Here is a 12,268-nt window from a genome sequence, read left to right on the forward strand (position 1 = left end):
TTACATTCACTCACAGAGCACACTCGAAACATAGTAGATTTTTTAACATCAGAATCAGCCATCACAAGAAAAATCCAGAGAAAATCCAAAAAACCAGTCCACAATTGCGTATGCCAAGCCAACGGAAAAAGGTACTTCACCAAAAAAATCAGTCCAAAGAATCCAGGCAACGAGAAATAAATCCAACTATCGTGAGGACCTAACAACAGGTGCTGTCAGGCCGGGCGACAGAGAAAATCTGACAAGAAAGTGGGTTTGGTTCTTACACCCACCACCCAGCGGCGGGTAAGGCAGATCACCTGACCTACCTGTCGCGTGTGCCACGAGTTTTGAATTCTGTCGTGACGTCAGAGACGTAAGCTAAGTATATATCTGACAGGAAAGTTCATGTACAAAAATATCATATATTATCTTTTTAGGTTTTTATGCTTTTTCATTTTATCAACTGCCATTTACTGTTCGTATATCTGTGTTTTGAACACAACCACACCTCCCTAAGACTTATTAATATTGTTGAACAAGGGGGTTACTCTATTGTACACCTTATTGGTCCAGCTTCTTGACAATACTTACTCTGATTTCAACATTCCTTGTCTTCAAATTAAACCTTATTTGGAGCTTGAGATATTCTACAATTGGTGAGTAAAGCTTTTCCCAGTTATCTTTAAGTGGGGTATACCTGAAAAAGAGAAAATTGTTAACTTACATGGTGTCTTCTCAAGATATTTTTCTTTAATTCTCAAACCAAATTCTTCGTTCACATATGTTGTCATATTTTACCAACAGCTACACGCCTTGGCCAAAAACTGACTTGACTCATGCCTAAAACACTTTCACTTTTTGCTTGAACATACACCACTACATTCATGATCATAAGTTCAACCATTTTTCTATACATTTACTTAGTGTTACCGATATTTCCCTGTATCATTCAAGGATCTATCAGTCTCCTGCTGGAAAAGGAAGTCTTTGTGTAACTTTCTTTTATTTGTGATTGAAATTATAACATCCTATATTTCATCAATTTAGGTGAGATAAAGATTAAAGAACTACTATGTAAGGTATATTACCAAGTTATGAGTGAATCCTAATCCTTTAAAGAAAGCAAAGAGCAGGACATGTAACCTATAGTTTGTTCTATATTTAATATAAGCAAACACTACAAATCCATGCGAACAAACAATTAGATAAAACATATAAAGAAAAAATAACATTAATAAATACTAAAGCTAAAAAATACAAGCTATACAGCCAAGCATGAACAGAGGATCCTATGATTATTTACATCAAATTTTCCACATCTAACAAATTTTTCCCATTATCTTGTCCAACTTGATGGGTAGCTATATCCACTACTTCTAGATAATTATTTACCTTTTGACTGAAATTCATAAACCATACATTATGTGCATGAAACCAAAGCAATATCAAGTGAATTACCTGTTGTTTGGGACATGAATCTTCCGGATCTCTTTTGTGACAGTCTGTTCTTTGCTGGCAGGTGGGAAGTTGGGCTTCTTGACATCTTTTTCTTCCACCTGCATTAAGAGAAACCATACACTGTATATCAAAGCTGAAGGTAAATGATGCTAATGATGACAATACAACAATAGAAACAAATTTTTTATCAATTTTCCCTATTCCCAACCACTAAAAAATTATGGTAATACTAAACAGAACACATACTAGTAATTTTGAGCTTAGTCATGTATAAATAATAAATTGTTGCAATGGAAATTTGCTGTCATACAATACATGCTAGCAAAAACTCATAATTACAAATATTTCTCCATAAAAAATATTACAACTTTACCATCTTTATTAGCAGTAGGTCACAAACAAAACAAATAAGGTAGTACTATATGATTACCAAGTAGATGCCACTATAGGATATGAAAAGTTTTCTTTCCTATTGATAATACTGTAATCCTTTGCAATGCAGTGCGACTATTTTTTTTTTTTTTAACCTGAACACAAGATGCTTATTAACGATTTATGATTTTTAATAAAAGATAATTCATATTTATTAAAAGAAATGTCCATGTCATATATTCTAAAAAGTATCAGTACAAATATACACCAATGGAAAGATTTATGGAAATTACACAAAATCTCATAGCAAACAGGGAAGGTTGTGCATAAGATTTTGCTAGTTACTATATGCGAAGCTGAAATGAAGCTTCAACATTACTAAAACATCACCACAAAAAATTGTTAACACCAGCTTTTCATTTTAACTGCTAAGAAGTGACATGAATTCTTCCTACTCCCTTTTCTCCTGTGATTTTTCTGCCTGAATTCTTATCAGGTCTAGATCTTCATTTACCGCATTTTTTCAATGACTACCAAGTTTTCCTAATGGTCTCCATCTCACTAATTCTGTATCTACTAGTTTCTGACTAACTGTTCCTCATCTCTTCTCATCACATGTCCAGACCAACTCATTCTTTGGTACCTACCTCTGCATTTTTTATAGCCTCTACACAATTTTCTGTAATACAAGAAAGAATATTAACTACAAACAAATGGCAAAGTAAAGGTTGAAAACTTACAGTGTGGTCAAGAACACATAAATAACTCACCTCCATTGAAGTTACTTCTTCAGCTTTCCTTTTCACAGCTGGATTACTTGAATTTTTTGCCACCTCCATTTTCCTGTTAAACAGAAACAAATAATTAGGATATAACAACTATACTTAGGGAACTGAAACATTACCACGCGGCCATGTTACTGGAAACACCATTGTTTAAACAATGACAACCAAAATTCACAATTTTTTGAAGTAAATTTTATTTTTCTAACTATACAAACCTGAGGTCCTTTACATTGGGAATTACTTTCAGCAAAGGCTGGAATACAGTAAATTCTTGAGCAAGGTGGATGGCAGTAACTACAATCTGGTAGGCGGGTAGGCCCACCTGCCCGGATGTAAACACTCCTCTTTGCCTTTCGGCCTAAGTTTCAGATTGAGGGGTGGCATGAAGTGTGCATTGATGTAAAGGACCTCAGGTTTGTATAGTTAGGAAAAATACAATTCTCTTTAAAAAATTGTGATTTATTCCTACAAGATATACAAACCCTCAGTCCTTTACATTAGGAAGACTCACTGATTGGAGGGAGGATTGTGAGTGAGTCTCTAGAACTGACTGGAGTTCAGCACATCTGGGCTATACCTTCTGGTCATAAGAGCAAGGAGTGCCCTTTTCAAAATGAATGAGGAATTGCAACTGATCCAAAAACGGGCTGGGAAGAATATTTAGAGTCGGAGGCATCAGTGCAAAGATCTGGGAAGGGTTTACATTATTGCCTGTCTCCTTCCTCCCCTTGCTAGGGGAAGGAGCGGGATTGCATCTATGATTCTGATAAGAAGAATAGAAAGGAAACTCGATGTGCAAGCTTAAAGCATCAAACGCCCGACCAGCAAGTGTAAGTTCAAGTCCTATCCTCAACCTGAAGGAAGAGGAGTAGAAGGACGAGGAGGGGAAGGTGGAGAGGCCAGCTACTCTCGTATCCTTCTTACCTCTAGAACTGCACACCATAGGCGAGATGCAACTTGTCCTCTTGAAGGAGCCGGGTAAGCAAACACAACTTGTGAGCATCCACCACCAGTCCAAGGAAAAGAGGTTCCAAGGACCTGTGGACAGACGCAAAGGAAGAAAGATATAAATGTGGTCGCAATGAGACCGCATCTATCTTCAATTTTGACATATTCTTTGGAGTGATGAAATGTACCAAGCCCCTGGCACTGCTTGCTCTCTCAGAGAGCGTACAGTGGATGTATCCAACTGCAGAAGAGTTTCTCACAAACTTGTAGACTTGGAGGAAGATGTGTCATTAGGCACATCTGCATTGAAAGTCAGCAGTGGATAAGGGTATTGACACTCAATGAAGGGCGTCGATCCTATGTAGGTACAGCAACACCAATAAGACAAAGTAATGACTGACCTGGATCAACCAATACAAATTCCAAAGCACAGATCATGAAAGATTTGGACTCGTCAACAGATGCTGAATGATTGCACATCTGAGATGGAGTCATGACATGAAACCAGCCTTTTGAAGGGTGATATGTATTGTGAACGAACCATGCAAATCATCTATCTTCTTTGCCAGTGATCTTGAGAGACGAGATGATGATTCTCACAAGGTATGTGTGCATTAGACAAGAGTCAAATAGCTTCTAGAGACTGAGGTCACTCTGATGGCAAGACATTTAGAAAAGATTCTCATCATTAGCTGAATCTCAACCAAGGAGAAACAATACTACTTCGTGAATGACTAGGATGAATGTGGACTACGTCTTCACATTTGAATCAGGGAGAAGTGAACTCTCACGATTTTGATAATAGAAAAAGTCCCATTGATGACACCAACCCGTGAACATGGCTCTAATCCCTGGGGTTTTACAGAGGACTGAAAAACTTATTCCGCTCTTTCATTGCTGCTTGGCAAGAAAGTTGGTGGTTGCAATGATGGCGGGGAGCCTTTCATTAATGCAAACAAAGGAATTGTACTGCCTAAAGAACAGCTTCTTGTGGGTTGGATCAGGGAGGAACTTTTCTATATACTCTGGAAGCGAAGCTAGTCGAGCGGGGAACAGGCGAAGTCTTCCATTATTCATTTTCAATTTGGGGTGAACAAAGAATAATTGAACACCTAACGAATTAGAAAATGTATATTAAAAGACAAAACTCAATTTTCTGAAGAAAATAATTCTGAGTTATTGCAGCAGCTGATGGGGCAGGTGCGATGGAAAAGAAAAGACTACGAACTTTTGTTATACCGTAGTGTAACTCGAGAGATGATATATCTCTGTCTGAAAATTCTCGCAACGGCAAATGTGGAGCATGAGACATGCGCCTTATGTAATGAGGGAGTTGGCACATCCTTGGCACCGACCCTTAACGCATAAAGCAGAAAAGCGGCTAGCAAGGCTATAAAAAATAGTGAGTTTGTATATTAATTATTAAAGTTAATTAATCATTAACATCAAACACAATACAGTGTCCCCCCCCGTATTCGCGGGGGATGTGTACGACACCCCCGTGAATAGTGAAAACCCACGAATAGTTAGAACCACCACTAAAAATGCTTATAACTACCTATGAAAGTTCAGATACCAAATGTATACCTTAAATAACATCCTACTTCAAATATACCTAAAATTACTAACCTATTACTGTATTAATCTTTCAGGTTATATTATTAACATCATTTCAAAATCATCTTAAAACATTTTACGTTTAAAAATGTAATGTATACCTACACCCAATAACACAGAGAGAGAGAGAGAGAGAGAGAGAGAGAGAGAGAGAGAGAGAGAGACCAGATGAGCAGAGAAAGAGGAGGCATATGATGGCAGACATCATAGACCACAGTGAAATCATGAATTATTTGAGACAGAGAGAATAATAATGGAGAGAGAGAGAGAGAGAGAGAGAGAGAGAGAGAGAGAGAGAGAGAGAGAGAGAGAGAGAGAGAGAGAGAGAGAGAGAGAGAGAGGTTATTGTTTAATCTCATTAAACTTAAATATTATTTGAAAACTAGTACTGTATATTATTATTTCACCATAAAATGTAGTAATGCCCTAAAAGATATACTGTATACATAAACTTCCATGCCAAACAGAGGGAGAGAGTTACCACTATGACATGCGTATCTCGTGGCAAGAGAGAGAGAGAGAGAGAGAGAGAGAGAGAGAGAGAGAGAGAGAGAGAGAGAGAGAGAGTGAGTTATCCTTATTTAAAAGTGAAGTGGGTAGATTATTGTATTTCTTTAAAATACTATCACACATGAATTTTGAAATTAGTTATATTATTATTATTATGTGAAAATATTAATAAACATATACATATGTACCACAGAAATTCTCTCATCTCAGTGAGAGAGAGAGAGAGAGAGAGAGAGAGAGAGAGAGAGAGAGAGAGAGAGAGAGAGAGAGAGAGAGAGAGAAATGGAAAGATTATTGTAGTATTTCTTTAAAATACTATCACATGATTTTTGTAATTGCAGTTATATTATTATTATTAATTGAAAATATTAATAAACATATTATACATACATGTACCATAAAAATCTCTCATCTCAGTAGAGAGAGAGAGAGAGAGAGAGAGAGAGAGAGAGAGAGAGAGAGAGAGAGAGAGAGAGAGAAACACACTCCCTCACCGCCTGTCACATTACTTGATAAATTTGACAGCTGTTGGTCCTCAGTTTGGTACCTGGAGTTCGAAAGAAAGATGCGTGAAGACTGGGATTTCCTTCATTCTTGCATAATTTTTTAATTTATAAATTAAAATCTTACTAGTTCACTTTAGTATTTTCTTTAATGAATTGATATTATTGCTGTTTGCATTAATATTGATATTTGAAAATGAGTAAATCCTTTATTTATCATACAAAAAACATACATCTCTGTAAGAGAGAGAGAGAGAGAATCCTTATTTATATATACTTCCAATACATAGCCTACTTTCACCAATTTCAACGTTTTGTGTAGTCTTATACCCAGTTTGGAGGGTCAACACATAAAGACTGGCAACAGAGAGAGAGAGAGAGAGAAAGGAAGGCGAAGGAATGAAGCAGGAAAGGGGTGGAGGTGGAGGGGGGGGAGAGGGTAGGTGTGTTCATATCCATTTCTGGATAATGGAGTTTTTGTCTCTTGGTACAAGGTCAAGTGTCGTTATTCTTTACGATTAGTGATTCACGATACCCTTATAAATTACGGCACTGGGTGTAATGCACTATAGTAAAATCTCGTTCTGATACGAGTGTTCGTTACAGAAATAGGTATTGCCCAAAAACGTGCTTGCATTGTCTCTGAAACCCATAGTAGGTATGCTGCTTAGTTGTCAATCAACTTTCCTCTTTTAACGACTTTCTGGTCATTGCAAATTCGGCCCCATAATTTCTTATGGTACGAAAACAGAGGCCCAGGGACCGAAAACGATTACGTCACACTACGGCGATAATCCGGCAGTAATACATCTTCATATATCCAAAAAGTAAATAATAAAGATATATATGTGCATTACGATTATACCAATTACATGAAGAGCAGATAATCTGCATGAATAACTGGTAAACTGTTCTGCAAGAAAGTTGAGTAAAGCAATTATTTACAATAGGTACGACAGTCAAGATGTCGTGGCGTCATAATACAGGACTTAAAAGAACGTTCTAATTCCAAAAAATAATTACTTAAATTTGAGTCAGAATCGAGTTACTTTTTCAATAACGAATATTTTCAAATTAATCATCATAAATATGTAAAATATTGATGTTTTACTATTTATTTAAAAAGTTATCGAAGTGCACTCTTCGTCGTCGTCTTCTACCAAATCAGTTGTTTACTCGGTGAGGAAAAGTTTTCCGATTGTTGTGATGAAAGTGCCCCAGTGTCTGTGGGTACAAGTGGTGTGCGGATTTATCACAGGAAATGGTTAGTTTATTGACACAAGCGACTCCGTAAACATAAAGATGGCGTCAATCTTCTAAATATTTAGAGTTGTAAGTAAAAATGTTGAACGCGTTTTGGTGAGATTTGCACTACGTTTGACACCCTTTTCACTACCCTCTTTTTAAATCTTAAAATTTGGCCTTAATTTCTAACTTTGGAGAAAATACTTACTTCGAAAGGAGAGTAGAGGTCTTTAGCTCCGTTTCTCACCAACAACAAGTCGCGACTGATGCCCACCTCCGGTGTCAGGACGCGTTATAATATGACAATTTGTCGAAAATTGCATTTTTCCTAACTATACAAACCTGAGGTCCTTTAACAATAGGAAGGTAACTAGCGGCAGCTGGGACGGTCGTAAGCTTCGAACAAGGGGAGAACGGTAGTTAACTGCTTGTCCGATCGTGCGCGCGCCTGCGCGCCCGAGAGGTGAAGAATCACTTTTGCTTTAGGCCCATGCAAAAAGTTGCAGAGTGAGGGGTGGCATGAGGTGGGACTATATGTAAAGGACCTCAGGTTTGTATAGTTAGGAAAAATGATATTGTTAAGATACAATAAAGTTTGTTCATACTTACCTGGCAGATATATATATAGCTGTATTCTCTGAAGTCCGACAGAATTTCTAAAACTTACGACACCGTAGTGGGAGTTAGGGTGGTTAGTACCCCCCTTCCCGCCGCTGGGAGGCGGGTATCAGGAACCATTCCATTTTTCTATCAGATTTCTATCTCCACTGTCTCCTGAGGGGAGGTGGTGGGTACTAAAAATATATATATCTGCCAGGTAAGTATGAACAAACTTTATTGTATCTTAACAATATCATTTTGTTCATGAAACTTACCTGTCAGATATATATATATAGCTGAATCCCACCTTTGGCGGTGGGAGAGACAGAAAAAGGATTTTAGGAAACATATAAATGTATATGATTGACATCTTGGTTCCTTACCTGTTAGCATAGCTGACTTCGTGATTACTGTCACCCAAGCCTGCTTCTGCTTCACTAGAGTTACCAACAAGGTAGTGACCTGTGTAGTTGGTGCGCTCAGAGATGATCTGTCAACGGGGACGGGACCACAATGTGACTAGACCATGACCATACTTCTGAGGGCAACGAGGCAAAAACCACCACCTAAGTTAGCCTAACAACAAACTCCCATATACCAAAGGCTAAAGGAAGGGACGACTGTACTTGGCAGCCGACCCTACAACCATAAACATACAAAATATTAAAAACTCACCTACCCCCACTTTTCTATGGGAAAGGATGAGTGCTACCTCCTGCCCCCAAATAGTGTCTGCGGCGACGTATGGTCCCGAGAGAGTAACAGTTTTCATAGGTCGTTCTCCACCCCTCACCTATTGTAGTGCGAGGCGGATAAACACTGAGTTACTCCTCCAAAAAGTAGCACTTAAAAAATGTCTAAGGCTTTGAGGCCATGTTTTTCTGAAAGGCTATTGAGGTCGAAAATAGCCCTTACTTCGTGCGCATTAACTTTTAGTATCTTAAAGTCGCTGTCTTTGCAAGAAGCGTGCGCCTCTTTAATGGTGTTTCTTAAAAAGAATGCCAGTGCATTCTTGGACATGGGCATGTTTGGTCTCTTGACCGAAACACCATAAGTTCTCCGCAGAACCTCGGCACTCCTTCGTTCTACGAATATACTCTCTAAGAGCCCTAACAGGACACAGGACTCTTTCTGGCTCTTGACCAATGATCTCTGCCATAACCCACCTTGATCTCGAATGTTCTAGGCCACGGATTGGAAGGGTTTTCGTTTTTGGCCAGAAACGACTATACCCAAAGAGCAAGACTGCATTATGCCCTTTGAAACCGACGTGTTTGCTGATAGCCTGTATTTCGCTAACTCTCTTCGTTCGCCTCGCCCAGAGCAGTTAGGAATACAGTTTTCTTCGTCAAATCTCGAGACGAAGAGGAAAGAGGTTCAAAGCGATTTGACATTAAACATTAAATATTTGAGGACCACATCCAGGTTCCACGAAGGTAGCTTCGGTAGTGGTACCTTGGTCGTCCCGAAAGATCTCAATAGATCATGGAGATCCTTGTTGTTAGCGAGGTCAAGACCTCTATGGCGAAAAACTACAGATAGGACGCTTCTGTAGCCTTTAATAGTTGACACTGCCAACTTCAGATCTTGTTTTACATAAAGCAAGAAGTCGGCGATCTGGCTCACAGAGTAGTGGTAGAGGAAACTCCTTTTCTCTTACACCAACTTCTAAATGCTGCCCACTTCGATTGGTAAACCGCAATTGATGATGGTCTCCCTCGCGGTGGTTCGATAGCTTTAGCCACTGATTTCGAAAACCTCTCGCTCTGGCCAACTTTTGGATAGTCTGAACGCAGTCAGACTCAGAGCGGAGAGGTTTTTTTGTGGTACCTCTCGAAGTGGGGCTGTTTTGAGTAGAATCTCTCCTTAACAGGAAGAGATCTCGGATAATCCACTAGGTAGAACATCACCTCTGTGAAACCAGATCGCTGCGGGCCAAAAGGGGGCGATTAAAGTCAACCTCGTCCCCTCCGATGCTGCAAATTTTCTCATCACCTCCCCCAGGATCTTGAACGGGGGGAAAAAGCATAGAGATCCAGGCCCGTCCAATCCCATAGAAGGGCGGTCTACTGCTACTGCTCCCGGATCGAGAACCGGGGAGCAATACAGAGGAAGTCTCGCCGTCCTGACTTGCAAAGATGTCCACTAAGGGGCATCCCCAAAGACCCCACAGTTCCTGGCATACTTCTTGATTGAGAGTCCACTCTGTCGGCAATAACTGTCCTTGTCGACTGAGGAGATCTGCCCGGACGTTCTCGACTCCGGCAATGAATCTTGTCAATATTGTGACTTCTCTCTCCTTTGCCCAAAGTAGGATCTCTTTCGCTAGAGTAAACATGGGAGCGAGAGTGTGTTCCTCCTTGTTTCTTTAAGTATGCCAGGGCTGTGGTGTTGTCCGAGTTGACTGAACTACAGACGGGAGACTTTGTTCTGGAAGAACTGGAGCACTAATTGAACCGCTGCCAGCTCTTTGAAGTTGATATGCCAGGTTACCTGTTCCCCCTCTCCAGGTACCTGACACTTCCTCCCCCCCTAGAGTTGCTCCCCACCCCGTGGATGACGCGTCGGAGAACAACACTAGGTCGGGGTTCTGAAGCTGAGGGATATGCCCTCTGACAGCTTCCACGGATCGAGCCACCATCTTAGATGGTTCTTCACTCTTCCGAGATGCTTAACTTCATGTCGAAGTTGTCCTTTCTGTCCAGCTGTCCGACAGAAAGAAACTGAAGAGGTCGGAGGTGTAGCCTCCCCAGGGAAACAAACTTCTCCAGCGAGGAAATGGTCCCCAGCAGACTCATCCATTCCCTCACCGAGCATGACCTCCTTCCCTAGAAAGGCCGACACTTTTTCTATGCCTTGTTGCTGACGTTCCTGGGACGGAAAAGCCCGAAAAGCCACTGAATCCATCTGAATCCCCAGATACACGATGGACTGTGTTGGGGTCAGATGTGACTTTTCGAAGTTCACCAGAAGTCCAGGGATGCAGCTAAAGACAGAGTCGTTTGCAAGTCCTTCAGGCACCGGGTCTGCGAGGAGGCTCGTATGAGCCAGTCGTCCAGATAGAGCGAGATTCTGATGTTGGGAAAGATGGAGCCACCTCGCCACGTTCTTCATTAAGATGGTGAAGATAAAAGGGGCCGTACTCAGTCCGAAACAAAGAGCCCTGAATTGAAAGACCCTTCCCTTTCAATACGAACCGAAGGTACTTCATCGATTGGGGATGTTATATCAGGACGTGAAAGTAGGCGTCCTGGAGGTCGAGTGATACCATCAATCCTCCGGGTCTTAAGGGCCCCAGAACTGAACTGAGTGTCTCCATCTTGAACCTCTTGCTTCTCTATAAAGAGGTTTTAGACGACTTACATCCAAGACGGGCCGCCACCCTCAAGATTGTTTTTTCGGTACAAGAAACAATCTGTTGGTAAAATCCTGGCGTTGCCAGGTCTAAAACCTGTTCCACTGCTTGTTTCTCGAGCATCTGCTCGAGCAGGTCGAAAAGTATCTTTCGCTTTGTAGAGGATACGATGGGGACAAGTCCCTGGGAGTGGAAGTCAACGGGGGCGGCTTTATGAAAGGGATCTTGTAACCCTTCTCTATGACGTCGAGAGACCAGGTGTCTGCCTCTCTTACTCTCCAGGCTTCTGCAAACAACTGCAGCCTGGCTCCTACCGGTGACTGAAGGCACGATCTCTCACTTCTTGCCCCTAGACTTGGAAGGGCTCTACTCTAGGAAGGCTTCTTCCTCGAGGAGACGATCTAGCGGAAGTCCCTCCACGAAAGGGCTTCTGCTTTCTAAACGGTTGGGCTCCTGACGACGTTTGAAGTGGGCCAGCCGGACGTCTCGAAGACTGAGCCAACAGTCTTGTGTGGCTTTCTCTTGCAGACTAACTGCAGATCTTCACATAGCTTGGGGGAAGAGATGACTCGAGAAGGGAGCATACAAAAGTTCTGTCCTCTGTGCGGGAGAGACAGACTTAGCCGCAAAGTTGCAATAAAAGCGACCTTTCTTAAGAACCCCTGCTGAAAAATGAGAGGCTAACTCCTCTGAGCCATCCCTGACGGCCTTGTCCATGCATGACAATACACTGGACAACTCCCCCAAGCTGATCGAGTCTGGCTTACGAGATTGGTTGTCTAAGGCTCCAAGACACCAGTCTAAGAAGTTGAATACTACTAAGGACCTAAACAGTCCCTTCAAAAGATGGTCCAGTTCGGAAGTCGTCCAAGATACTTTAGCTGAGGCTAAAA

General features: G+C 41.0%; 1 protein-coding gene across 2 annotated transcripts in view; it reads right to left on the reverse strand.

Annotated features, from left to right (window-relative positions):
- Positions 1–12,268, reverse strand: part of LOC135217005 (RNA-binding protein PNO1-like) — a 49,796-nt gene that overhangs the window by 28,104 nt on the left and 9,424 nt on the right. The window contains exons 2-4 of one of the 2 annotated variants that reach the window (XM_064252612.1): positions 2,583–2,655; positions 1,441–1,538; positions 574–679 (exon numbers count right to left, since the gene is read on the reverse strand). In XM_064252612.1, coding sequence (XP_064108682.1) covers positions 574–679; positions 1,441–1,538; positions 2,583–2,651 — 273 coding nt within the window. In that variant the 5' untranslated portion in view covers positions 2,652–2,655. Of the gene's footprint in view, positions 1–573; positions 680–1,440; positions 1,545–2,582; positions 2,656–12,268 lie in introns of those variants that run through there. The other variant, XM_064252693.1, reaches the window with a different exon arrangement.

The sequence above is a fragment of the Macrobrachium nipponense genome, chromosome 11, assembly GCF_015104395.2.
Source record: "Macrobrachium nipponense isolate FS-2020 chromosome 11, ASM1510439v2, whole genome shotgun sequence".
NCBI classification, from domain to species: Eukaryota; Metazoa; Arthropoda; class Malacostraca; order Decapoda; family Palaemonidae; genus Macrobrachium; species Macrobrachium nipponense.